We start from the raw sequence: 13876 nt of genomic DNA on the forward strand, positions 1-13876 counted from the left end.
ATTTAGATAGATGTAATTTAATAAACTAATAAAACCAATTTTTTCGCACATTTATTTTGTATATTTGATGGGGACTGCAAGACCTTTTAAATCCCTTTTTAAAATGATTGTAGAGCAAAGTTAAGAATGTGTAACATGTGATGCATTAATGATGATCTCACGAATATTGCAGATGTAATAAAATCTTTATTCTTTTGGAATCACACAGTCATCAACATTAACACAAGAAACAAATACAGACGGAGAGAAACCAGCTGCAGAGTCCCAGTGAGTCAGGTCAGGACTGGGGACACTGGTCTCTCCTCAGTGTCTGCTTGAGTGAAGTCTGGGAGCCCTGGGTGGCCTCACAGGTCACAGAGTCCACCTTCCCCCACTGGTCTGCAGGGATCCTCAGGGTGCTGCTCCAGCTGTAGCGTCCGTCCTTAACCATCACCCCGGGACTCCTGGTCTCCTCCCAGCTGCTGCCGCTGCTGCTGCCGTCCACCTTCCAGGACAGAGTCCAGTCTGAGGGGAAGCCCTTGTTGGCCAGACACATGAGCGTGGCCTTGCCCTTCTCTAGTTCCTCACTGGAGGGGGGCAGCACAGTCAGGGTGGGATGGGCATCACCTACAGTAGGAGACACCAATCAGCTTAGAGGACAGAGACCACACAGCTGTCAATCAAACTGTTGAGACCTTGAGTTTCTGTCAAATGGTTTTTCTGCTCCAACAGTCACTGACTCACACATTGTTTCACTTCCCTTTGAAAAACCTCTCATGTAAATCCGCACAGACAGAATCATCAGACAGTTTGAGCTCAAACATGTCCAACTACACAGGAGACAAACGTTTTTTATTTGAAATAATCTAAAATTATACCTGTTTTAGAAACAAACTCTGTCTCAAGAACAAGATCAGTGATTTTGTAAATTTTCAAATACACATCTGTCCTTTTTTTGATTTTACATAAAGAAGGTTATGAAAGATATTTAAATAATCATTACAGAGATCAAAATATATAACCAATCTGAGAAATAATGAAAACATGTTATTAAAATGTAACTTTCTGTAGGCTGCACAAGCTACATGACAAGAAAGTCATGAAAAGAAAATCTTTGTCCTTCACGAGAAAAACAACATTAAAAGTATTTAAAATGAAAATTGATAATTTAATCAAAGACTGAATTTTAAACATTACAATATTCTTTAAAATATTTTTAACTTCCAGTCTGGTTTCTCCACTGAACATGTTTATAATAGATACAAGACAACAACCTCTGACTGTTCAGAGACACGGCTCTGTGTCTTTGTCCAACTGAACTAAACATACAAGTTTTCAAGTTAAAACTTCATTATTAGATGGAAAAATGTTATAGCAAAAGTTATAATTTAATATGGAAAGTCGACAATGTTTTCAGCTACTAACTTCAATATATAAGAAATTAAAACATTCAATTATGAGTTTGACTTACTTCCAACATCCAGTCTGGTTCCTCCACCAAAACTCCACCACAGTGATACAAAGTGACTAAGTCGTCATACAAAAACCTCTGACTGTACAGAGACACGACTCTCTGACTTTGGAACAAACAAACTCAACAAAATTAGACTGTTTTTACTAATGGTCAGAGTGAAGTCAGAGTTTGATCCACTGCCTGAAAAATGAACAGGAATCCCTGATGCTCAAGTTGTAGATTAATAAATGAGCAGTTTTGGTTCTTGATTTTTCCGTTGGTACCAGGCTAAACGGTTCCAATTAAACACATTCTGACTCCAACAGGGACTTGGATTATTCTGATTATGCTGGTTATCAAAGGATTCATGAATTTATTATTTTAAAGATTTATTTCTGTGGCTCTATTTATATTAAAAATATATTTTAAATTGAATGATACTTAGAGCATTAACACTAATTTATTGAAATATACTATACAGTATTTAAAATATAAATTAAAGAAATTCAGGAAATGCGTGACATCATGTTGGTCGATTTCACTGCCACTAACAAAATTTTACAAACATTTACCAGAGTTGTTGAGTTTGTTTCAATGTCAGAGTTGAAGTTCTGTGTCTTGTTCAAGGAAACTCTGACATGAATCAAACAGGAATCAAACCAACAACCGTGGGCTTGGTGGACAACTAAGTCACAGTCGTCCCAATATAATATAACATGTATTCTTTATCTTGTTTCTTTATCATGTTTTTTTCCTTTTTAAATTCAAGAATAAGTAATTTACAGGATTAAATGGTGACACATCTTTATTCCTGAAATGTCTGTTTTCATGGTTTTCCTCAGTAATTTTAAAGAGGAAGTGTACGTGAAAGAAATGGGGTCTTTGATTTTAGTGTCTTTGTGTCATCAGTAAAGAAGCTTCAATATCCAAGATGTCTTTTAGGGTTTGATCATCTTGAAAGAGAGAAGAACATCAACAGATTTTCAAGTCTCCATCCAGTTCAGTTCTAAACTTCATACATCACACATTAGTTTCTAACCTTCTGTTGCTGGGCAGAACATTCTCCACCCTCAGGCTACTGCTCTCAGCCCTTTTCTCTTTTTGTGGAAACCTTTTCCCTTTTCAGCACTTTGATAAGCACCTGTGAGCATGAAGTGACTCTGGGTCACTACAGTGTGGGATCATCTGCTGTTAGACAATACCAAAAAAATACTGAGATCAGACAAAGCTGATAAGCCTTTGCATTTGAACTTCCACACTTGAGTGCTCAAGCCAAGACTATAACAAAAGACATCAGTTTTTTCTATTGTAGAACCATCCCATTACATGTCCTGCACCAATGTCAAGAGTCCAAGGCCAAGGTTGGACAGATCCTGAAAGAGGCAGAAAACATCATCATACAAATCTATGTTTGGACTTTTAGGTATATACAGCACCTCATCACAGCTAAAGCCCAGAGAATCAGCAAGAACTGAGAAATGATAAATCAAGTCAAGAGTGAATCAACTCCCTGTTGGAGTCAGTGTGATCATTTCCATAGAGCCACTTTGCATCAGCAGCACCATGCTCCAGTGCTCTGGGAGAGTTTATAGTCCTGAGAGTTGAACACTGGATGACTGACAGCTGTCCTTCATGACAACAGAAGACACAGAAATCCTCCTCATCAAAAACATGACTCTGATCTCCGTCCTCATCTGGACTCTCCTCTGCTGCTGCTTCACAGGTAAAGTCCAGAGAATCCAACTCCTCTCCTCTATCAACATCCGTCCCTCTGAAATGAAGCCCACAAAACCATGATGCTGCTTTCTGTTTTTGTCTCTGTGTCCTCAGAGTCCAGAGGTCAGGTCACAGTGACTCAGCCTGGAGCAGTGAGCTCTGCTCTGGGAGGAACCACAACCATCACATGTAAAACCAGTCCGAAAGTTCATGTTTCGAACAACCATCAGCTTTTAGCCTGGTACCAACACAAAGATGGAGAACGTGCTAAGCTTCTAATGTATTGGGCAACTTCTCGAGCATCAGGGATTCCAGATCGTTTTTCAGGCAGTGGATCAAACTCTGACTTCACTCTGACCATCAGTGGAGTCCAGACTGAAGATGCAGCAGTTTACTACTGTCAGAGTTATCATGAAATTAACAGTCAGTGGTTGTTCACACAGTGAAAAAGCATCGTACAAAAACCTCCCTCAGTCAGACTGAACATGAACTGGAAGTATGGTGCTGCTGATGCAAAGTGGCTCTATGGAAATGATCACACTGACTCCAACAGGGACTTTAATTACTCTAATGATATTCTTTTGCTTTCAGCTGTTTCCTTTCAGAGGTCGCCACAGCGTATCACATGCTTAGATCTATCTCACACCTACTAACTTCATGTTCTCTTTCACTACATACATAAATCTACTTGGATCACTCTGATGATGTTATTCCTAAATAGTTTAATCAGTTATTTAAAGTATTTATTAAGTCTTCATGGTTGCTAAAGGAAAACTCTATATAATATATTTTCTATAATTACTATAAATGTGGAACTATACAAAGATAAGTACAGGAATTGTTGGACAGTGTTATAAAATCTAATATTACTTTGATTTGCTTCAAAATGGATGTCCCATAATTTTTTACTTCTAAACTCAGACAAAACTGAAGTCATAGTCATGATTTAGTGCTTAGTACAGATAAAGTCATTATAGTGGGTGACTTTAACATTCATGTAGATGCTGACAGTAACTGTCTGAGCACTGCGTTTAATTCATTATTAGATTTAATTGGTTTTTCCCAAAATGTAAATAAACCCACTCACTGTTTTAGTCACACGTTAGACCTTGTCCTTACGTATGGAATTGAAACGGATAATTTAACAATATTTCCTCACAACTCTCTTCTGTCTGACCATTTTTTAATAACATTTGAATTTACAATAACGGACTATATAGCAGTTAGGGAAAAATTCCACTATAGCAGATGCTTAAGTGAAAAAGCTGTCAACAAATTTAAAGAAATTATTTCTTCATCATTTGCTTCACCATATGTTAATACAATGGAAAGTAGTCTCCTTAATGTTACTCCTGCACAAGTAGATTATCTTGTTGACAATTCTGCAGCCTCACTACGTACAATACTCGATAGTGTTGCCCCTCTAAAAAAGAAGGCAGTAAACCAGCAGAGGCGATGTCCATGGTATAGTTCACAAACACGCAACTTAAAACAGGAAACACGAAAGTTAGAAAGGAAGTGGCGTTCCAGAAAGTTAGAAGAATCTCATTTAGCCTGGAAAAATAGTTTAAAAATTTACAAAAAAGCTCTCAGTGATGCCAGAACAGCATATTATTCATCATGAATAGAATAAAACAAAAACAACCCCCGGTTTCTGTTCAGCACTGTAGCCAGGCTGACTAAGAGCCATAGTTCTGTTGAGCCTAGTTTTCCCTTAACTCTGAGCAGCAATGACTTCATGACTTTCTTTATGAATAAAATTGTAGCTATTAGAGAAAGAATTCACCAGATCCTCCCCACAAATATTACAGATAGATCTTCATGTACAGCAGTGCTAGAGTCATCAATAAGGCCCCACTCCCTGTTAGACTGCTTTTTACCCATAGATCTCTCTGAGCTAACTTCAATTATTACCTCATCTAAACCAACAACCTGTCTGCTAGACCCTATTCCAACTAAGCTGCTCAAGGAAGCTTTACCCTTAATAGATAAATTCATTCATAGATATCATAAATCTATCTTTAGAAACAGGCTATGTACCGAAAGCCTATAAGGTAGCTGTAATTAAACCATTACTTAAAAAACCCTGTCTTGACCAAGGTGTTTTAGCCAATTACAGACCAATATCTAATCTCCCCTTTATTTCTAAAATAATTGAAAAAGTAGTCGCAAAACAATTATGTGATCACCTTCATAGGAATAATTTGTATGAAGACTTTCAGTCAGGATTTAGAGTTCATCATAGTACAGAAACAGCACTGGTAAAAGTCACCAACGATCTTCTCATGGCCTCAGATACTGGACTCATCTCTATATTTGTTCTGTTAGATCTTAGTGCTGCATTTGATGGAACATGAAATTGGAATTACAGGAACTGCACTAGGTTGGTTTAAATCTTATCTATCTGATAGATTTCAATTTGTTCATGTTAATGATGAATCCTCCATGCACACAAAGGTTAGCTATGAAGTTCCACAAGGCTCTGTGTTAGGACCAATACTTTTTACTTTATATGTGTCTCCTTTAGGCAACATTATTAGAAAACACTCCATAAATTTCCACTGCTATGCTGATGATACCCAGCTATATTTATCTATGGAACCAGATGAAAAAAAATCAGTTAATAAAGCTTCAAGCCTATAAGACATAAAGGCCTGGATGACCCACAATGTTTTACTTCTAAACTCAGACAAAACTGAAGTCATAGTATTTGGGCCCAACAATCTCAGAGATATGATGTCCAACAATATTGTTACACTAGATGGCATAAGTCTGGCCTCCAGTACTACTGCAAGGAACCTTGGAGTTATTTTTGACCAGGATTTGTCCTATACCTCACATATAAAACAAATCTCTAGCCTTCTTCCACCTACGGAACATTGCCAAAATTGCATCCTGTCTCAAAGTGATGCTGAAAAACTGGTCCATGCATTTGTTACTTCTAGGTTGGACTACTGTAATTCCCTACTTTCAGGATGCCCCAGTAACTCCCTAAAGAGCCTGCAATTAATCCAAAATGCTGCAGCAAGAGTGCTGACTGGAACTAGCAAGAGAGATCATATTTCACCTTCACTAACTTCTCTCCATTGGCTTCCCATTAAATCTAGAATAGAATTTAAAACCCTGCTTCTTACATATAAAGCTCTGAATGGTCAGGCTCCATCATATATAGAAGACCTCATAGCACCATATCATCCCAATAGACCACTTCGCTCTCAGAATGCAGGCCTACTTGTGGTTCCCAGAATTTCCAAAAGTAGAATGGGAGGCAGAGCCTTTAGCTATCAAGCTCCTCTCTTGTGGAACCAGCTCCCAGTTCAGATTCGAGAAGCAGAAACCCTCTCTACTTTTAAGTCTAGGCTTAAAACCTTCCTCTTTAATAAAGCACATAGTTATAGTTATGCTGCTATACGCTTAGACTGCTGGGGGACCCACCCCCCAATGCACTGAGCTCTTTTCGTCCTCTTGACCCTCTCTCCTCTCCTCTCACTCCACAGTTGTCACCACTGTATGACATTTACTCTGTGTGTTTTCTCCCATCGTTGTCTTTGTCCTTCTCTGTCTCCCTCTCTCTGTCCCTTTCTGCAGGTGTCCCTGACTTTGGGGCTGTGTGTTTTCCAGTGTGCAGCTACTGGTCCTACCAACCTGCCCGATGTTTTGTTTTTGCCCTTTTCTTTCTCTCTTAACTTACCACTCACCCCAACCGGTCGAGGCAGATGTCCGTCCACCCTGAGCCTGGTTTTGCTGGAGGTTTCTTCCGTTAAAGGGAGTTTTTCCTCTCCACTATTGCCTAGGGCTTGTTCAAGGGGGAATTGTTGGGTTCTCTCTATACATCTTTATAGTCTTGACTTTATTCTGTTAAGTGCCTTGAGATGACTTTGTTGTGAATTGGCGCTATATAAATAAAGTTGAATTGAAACTTAACTTATTCATACAACTGAATGTGATTTTAGCTTCCCGTTTATTTCTGTCTGATAGGATGACTGTTTACTTCACTGTCACTGTGTGTGTGTGTGTGTGTGTGTGTGTGTGTGTGTGTGTGTGTGTGTGTGTGTGAATAAAATTATAATAAGAAAGGCAGAGATAAGAATTTTGTATTATATAGTAGGATGTCATCTGCGCACAGGCTGATACTTCAGGCAGCTATGGATTGGGAGGTAAAGTAGATTGTTTCCAGCTTCTCCTATTCACCTCAAAATGGCCTTTGGCAAGATACTGACCCCTAAGTTGGCCTCAAGCCTTGTTTTAAAAATGTCTGTAATGAAGAAACAAATGAATGCTTATAAGATGTTCCCATTACTGTCACGATCTGGCCCTCAGTTACACTTCCTCCCTTTGGACTTTTATTTTGTAGCCCTGCTTCCTGTTCCTAGTCCTTTCCTTTACCTTTCATTATCCCTCATTGTTTGCAGCTGTTCCCCTCACTATTTAGGTCCAGCTTTCCCCACAGTTCCCTGCCCGATCCTTATCTCCCCCCTTGCCAACACACCGAACTCTTGCTTTACCTGACCTGAGTAATCCTGACTCCCATGAATTGGGCTCTAGTCCCAAGCAACTTTTGGTCTGAGGTTTGGTGTGTTTGTGTTTGTTAGTTTCCTTAGTCTTTTCCCGTGTGTTCATTCGGGTTTAGTAATTTATGTTTCCCATCTGTGTCTTATTTTTATTCCTGAGTCGTTTTGTTAGTGTTTATTTGTGTTTACTTTGTATCACTCCTGTTGTTGTCCCGGTGGGTTGACGCTACCAGCGGTCCTGAAGAGTTCGCACAGGTCGATGCTGCAACTTCGGTTCAGCTTCCAGATCGGGTCGACACAGCCTTTGGAGTTCCAGTTCCTGTTCCTCCAATTCCTGTTCTTACTTGTCCAGTTCCTGTCCTGGTGCCGAGATCGGATGCCACTTGTCCAGTCTTAGTTCCTGCCTCCGGGTCGGCCTCCCCCAGGGGCGGCCACCACATTACCAGTTCCTGTTTTAAAGCTGGCTGGCGCAGTAGCAGTCTCGGTTCCTAGGTCAGCCGACATCCCTTGGGGTCCAGCACCTGGTCCACAGGTGGTGGGTTTATTGCCTGCCTCTGGATTACCAGACCCCCATCTCCACGCCAGGGCTCTTGCCTCAGTCTCTGGCCTGCTGTGCGGGCCCCGGAGGGCTTCAGCCATCGTCGCCAGCCACCGGTCCGGTCTCCTGCGAGACCTCCAGTCCAGCCCCAGGAGGGCTTCAGCCATCGTCGGAGGCCACTGGAGGACTCCAACAGTCTTCTCCTGCCTTCAGTCACACCTCTCAAGGTGCCCAGCCTTCATCGTGGGTCTCTAGCTGGAGCCTGCTCCCTTCACCCTTCTCCAGCTAGATCCTCTACCAGTCCCATACATGGACTTACTCAAGTCCCTCTCACAGTGTCCTCTCTTGGGTCCGCCTCTGCCCTAACTGTGATAAATACTTTGTATTAATGTTTATTAAAGCAGATATGTGAAATATATGTGTAGACAAACATGTTTCTGTACATTCATTGGACTCGATCTCTGCAACAGGTTCAAGCTGCAGCTTCCACCCAAAAAAAAAAAAAGATTTTTTCCTTTTATGATATCTTCTTAATTTTTGTAGAGATATTGTGTTTGAAATTGTGTCATTTCCTTTGCAAAAATTAATGAAAGTTTTTTTATTCAAAAATTAAAGGAATTAAAATTGTTAATATTTTAATGTCTTGTACTTATTTTTAATTTTTTTTTTAAAACAATAACCTGCCAAAAACAGCCCTATTTTGTTATTTGTTTGTTCCAAAGTCAGAGAGCCGTGTCTCTGTACATTCAGAGGTTTTTGTACGACGACTCAGTCAGTTTGTATCACTGTGGAGGACTTTTGGTGGAGGAACCAGACTGGAAGTTGGAAGTAAGTGAAATACATAATAAAATGTTTTTATTTCTTATATGTTAAAGTTAGTGGATCAAAAAATAGAATTTCTATATAAAATTATAACTTTTGCTAACACAGTGTGTATTAAAACCAAAATGTTATTTAGTAAAAAAAAAAACAGAAAATTCAGTCTTTGATCAAAGGCTCTGTTTTCATTTTAAACATGTTTCAGTAGACTCAAAGACATATTTAGATTATTATGAGATTGTTTTTTTATGACCACATTAAAAACACTGTTGAAACATTTTTTGTAACCTTCTTTATGTAAAACCAAAAAAGGGAAGGATGTGTATTTAAAAATGTACAAAATCACTGATGTCGTTCTTGAGACAGAGTTTGTTTTAATACATTTGAACAGTTTGATCACTGAAATCCAAAACAAAACCACTTGATGTCAAATAATGTTTATTGATTTTATTGTGTTTCTAAAACAGGTAAGATTTTAGATGATTTCTGATAAAAATGTTTGTCTCCTGTGTGGTTGGACATATTTCAGCTCAAACTGTCTGATGATTCTGTCTGTGCTGATTTACATGAGAGGTTTTTCAAAGGGAAGTGAAACAATGTGTGAGTCAGTGACTGGTGGAGCAGAAAAAACATCTGACAGAAACTCAAGGTCTCAACTGTTTGATTGTGTGGTCTCTGTCCTCTAAGCTGATTGGTGTCTCCTACTGTAGGTGATGCCCATCCCACCCTGACTGTGCTGCCCCCCTCCAGTGAGGAACTAGAGAAGGGCAAGGCCACGCTCATGTGTCTGGCCAACAAGGGCTTCCCCTCAGACTGGACTCTGTCCTGGAAGGTGGACAGCACCAGCAGCATCAGCTGGGAGGAGAGCAGGAGCCCTGTGGTGCTGGAGAAGGACGGACGCTACAGCTGGAGCAGCACCCTGAGGCTCCCTGCAGACCAGTGGGGGAAGGTGGACTCTGTGACCTGTGAGGCCACCCAGGGCTCCCAGACTTCACTCAAGCAGACACTGAGGAGAGACCAGTGTCCCCAGTCCTGACCTGACTCACTGGGACTCTGCAGCTGGTTTCTCTCCGTCTGTATTTGTTTCTTGTGTTAATGTTGATGACTGTGTGATTCCAAAAGAATAAAGATTTTATTACATCTGCAATATTCGTGAGATCATCATTAATGCATCACATGTTACACATTCTTAACTTTGCTCTACAATCATTTTAAAAAGGGATTTAAAAGGTCCTGCAGTCCCCATCAAATATTACATTGTTTACAACACTGGAAAATGTTCTATGTTCGTGGTTTAATGAACCTCACTTAGAAATGTCAACTTGACAACATTTCAGTAGATAAACTTAAAAAAGCTGAGTCTGATTTTCACAGGTATTAATGTGTAAAATTGGTTTAAATTGTTTTTAATCTAGTTTTTATTAAACTACATCTATGTAAATTTTCTAAAGCAATGTGTGAATGCTGGGAGCTACTGCTGCCACTGCTGCTCCTTTTTTTGCTGCTTTACATATTTGCATCACTTTGCATCAGCAGCACCATGCTCCAGTGCTCTGGGAGAGTTTATAGTCCTGAGAGTTGAACACTGGATGACTGACAGCTGTCCTTCATGACAACAGAAGACACAGAAATCCTCCTCATCAAAAACATGACTCTGATCTCCGTCCTCATCTGGACTCTGCTCTGCTGCTGCTTCACAGGTAAAGTCCAGAGAATCCAACTCCTCTCCTCTATCAACATCCGTCCCTCTGAAATGAAGCCCACAAAACCATGATGCTGCTTTCTGTTTTTGTCTCTGTGTCCTCAGAGTCCAGAGGTCAGATCACAGTGACTCAGCCTGGAGCAGTGAGCTCTGCTCTGGGAGAAACTGTCAAGATCAACTGTAAAACCAGTCAGGATGTTTATGTTTCAAACAACAATCATCGTTTAGCCTGGTACCAACAGAAAAATAAAGAACCAAAACTGCTCATTTATGAATCTAGCAAACGCGCATCAGGGATTCCAGATCGTTTTTCAGGCAGTGGATCAAACTCTGACTTCACTCTGACCATCAGTGGAGTCCAGACTGAAGATGCTGCAATTTACTACTGTGTGACTCAACACTACATTAACAGTCAGCATCTGTTCACACAGTGAAAAAGCATCGTACAAAAACCTCCCTCAGTCAGACTGAACAGAAACTGAACTGATAAACTGAACTGAACAAAATCTCTTTGTTCCGCACTTAAAGTCACTTCAGATAGACACGTCTGCCAAATGATTAAATGTTAATGTTTGTCTGTAAATGTCTGGGAAGTGAGGAGACCAGTTGCTGGAGTTTTGGAGAAGAATATTTTTCCATTCATGTCTGATGCAGGATTCTAGCTGCTCAACAGTTCTGGGCTTTTGTTGCCAGATTTTTTGTTTTATGATGCGCCAAATGTTTTCTATTGGTGAAAGGTCTCGACTGAAAGAGACGTTGTCTGGATGTGAGCATGTGTTGCTCTAAAACCTCTATGTACTTTTCAGCACTGATGGTGTCTTTCCAGATGTGTAAGCTGCTCACACCATAGGCACTAATGCACCTCCACACCATCAGAGATGCAGGATTTTGAACTGTCTGCTGATAAAAAAATGGATGGTCCCTCTTCTCTTCAGTCCGCAGGACATGGTGTCTATGCTTTCCAAAAAGAATTTAAAATTTTAATTAATCTCACCACAGAACCTCTTTTCATTTTACTTCAGACCATTTTAAATGAACTTTGGCCCCAATAACATGTCAGCATTCTTGGGTCGTTTTTACATCTGGCTTCTTCTTTGCATGGTGCAGCTTTAACTTACATTTGTTAAATTTGATTGCACAGTGAACAGTGTTCACAATCAGGGATTTCTGGAAGTGTTCCCGAGCCCATGCAGTGATGTCCAGTAGAGAATCAGGCCTGTTTTAATGCAGTGCCACCTGAAGATCACCCTCATCCAGTTATGACCTTCGGCCTTGTCCCTTGTGCACAAAGATTCTTCCTGACTCTCTGAATCTTTTGATGATATTATATAATGTAGGTGGTTGGATCTTCAAAGTCTTCACAATTTTACATTGAGGAACATTTTTCTGAAATTGTTCCACAATTTGTAGATGCAATTTGTTGCAGATTATTAAACTTCTGTCCATCTTTACACTCGAGAAGCTCTGGCTCTCGGAAACACTCCTTTTATACCCAACATGTTACTGACCTGTTGCCAATTAATCTAATTAGTTGTCAATACTCCTCCATTTGTTTTATTTATTTGCAGCAATTACTTTTCCAGCCTTTTGTTGTCCCTTTTCCAACTTCTTTGAGATGTGTTGCGGCGATCAAATTCAAAATTTGCTAATTGTTTTTCATTAAATTGTAAATTTCAACATCTAATATGTTGTTTCTGTTCTACTGTTAGTAAACTATGGGTTGATGAGATTTGCAAATAATTCCATTCTGTTTATGTTTTACACATCTTCCCAACTTTGTTGGAATTGGGGTTGTAAAATAGGTGATGATCAGAATGATCCGCGTCCCTGTTGGAGTCAGTGTGATCATTTCCATAGAGCCACTTTGCATCAGCAGCACCATGCTCCAGTGCTCTGGGAGAGTTTATAGTCCTGAGAGTTGAACACTGGATGACTGACAGCTGTCCTTCATGACAACAGAAGACACAGAAATCCTCCTCATCAAAAACATGACTCTGATCTCCGTCCTCATCTGGACTCTCCTCTGCTGCTGCTTCACAGGTAAAGTCCAGAGAATCCAACTCCTCTCCTCTATCAACATCCGTCCCTCTGAAATAAACCATGATGCTGCTTTCTGTTTTTGTCTCTGTGTTTTCAGAGTCCAGAGGTCAATACACAGTGACTCAGCCTGGAGCAGTGAGCTCTGATCTGGGAGGAACCACAACCATCACATGTAAAACCAGTCAGAATGTTTATTATGGGAGCTGCCATGAATTAGCTTGGTATCAACAAAAAGGTCAACAAGTTCCAAAACTGCTTATTTATTGTGTTAATCGGCGAGCATCAGGGATTTCAGATCGTTTTTCAGGCAGTGGATCAAACTCTGACTTCACTCTGACCATCAGTGGAGTCCAGACTGAAGATGCAGCTGTTTACTACTGTCAGAGTCTCCACCACATTTACAATAAGAGTGTGTTCACACAGTGAAAAAGCATCGTACAAAAACCTCCCTCAGTCAGACTGAACAGAAACTGAACTGATGCTGCAGCTGGAAGCTACTGCAGAGACTGATACAGTTCACTGAGGACACACACACATTAACACACATTCATTTTTGGAGTTGAACCATAATCATAACCAGTACATTACTAACTTAGTTTATCCTTAAAAACTTGCAGACCAATGCATGTTCTAGTAAGGACCAGATACTTGTCTAAACTACATTTTAGAGTATAGCCACAGTTTAAGGTTTAAGTGATTTTTGGGCCACACCATCTAACAAAAACACACACTAGAATAATTCCTCTATTGTGCCTCTCTTCACTTCTTTAATTACAACATATACAGTATGGAGGTTAAAAAGTTTTTTTTTGATAAATGTAGTCACTAGAGAAAAATCACAATAATAAACAAAAGGCAAATCAATGCAGAGAAATTATGAAATAAAGGCAAAACCTTAGTCTGCAGCATAGTTCACTGGGCAGTGTTTCCCTTCATTAAACATTCCAATACTAAAGAGGAAACTTCATTGCAGACTTAGATGATGTGTATTCGCTATGTTATTTAGGGCCTCCCCGCCATCATACAGAAGCATGGGTGAAATTTACATGATATTGGATTCTGATACAAAATGCCGTGTGTGGAAAATAAAAATGGGGAACAACATGGAGAGAAAAGAG

The 13876-nt window shown here is 39.9% G+C and overlaps 1 protein-coding gene, 1 pseudogene and 1 gene segment (V, D, J or C); 1 reads left to right on the top strand and 2 right to left on the bottom strand.

Moving 5' to 3' along the window:
* The window catches only part of LOC137132416 (immunoglobulin lambda-1 light chain-like), a 117230-nt gene that overhangs the window by 18962 nt on the left and 84392 nt on the right, over positions 1 to 13876 (bottom strand). The gene's annotated exons all lie outside the window — the stretch shown is intronic.
* On the bottom strand, positions 145 to 3066 carry LOC137101365 (immunoglobulin kappa light chain-like; annotated as a pseudogene).
* On the top strand, positions 3089 to 10176 carry LOC137132882 (Ig kappa chain V-III region MOPC 63-like). The segment is given in 4 exon segments: positions 3089 to 3155; positions 3263 to 3581; positions 8988 to 9025; positions 9727 to 10176. Coding segments are annotated over 4 exon segments (735 nt in total).

Source organism: Channa argus, chromosome 1 (genome assembly GCF_033026475.1).
Source record: "Channa argus isolate prfri chromosome 1, Channa argus male v1.0, whole genome shotgun sequence".
Lineage (NCBI taxonomy): Eukaryota > Metazoa > Chordata > Actinopteri > Anabantiformes > Channidae > Channa > Channa argus.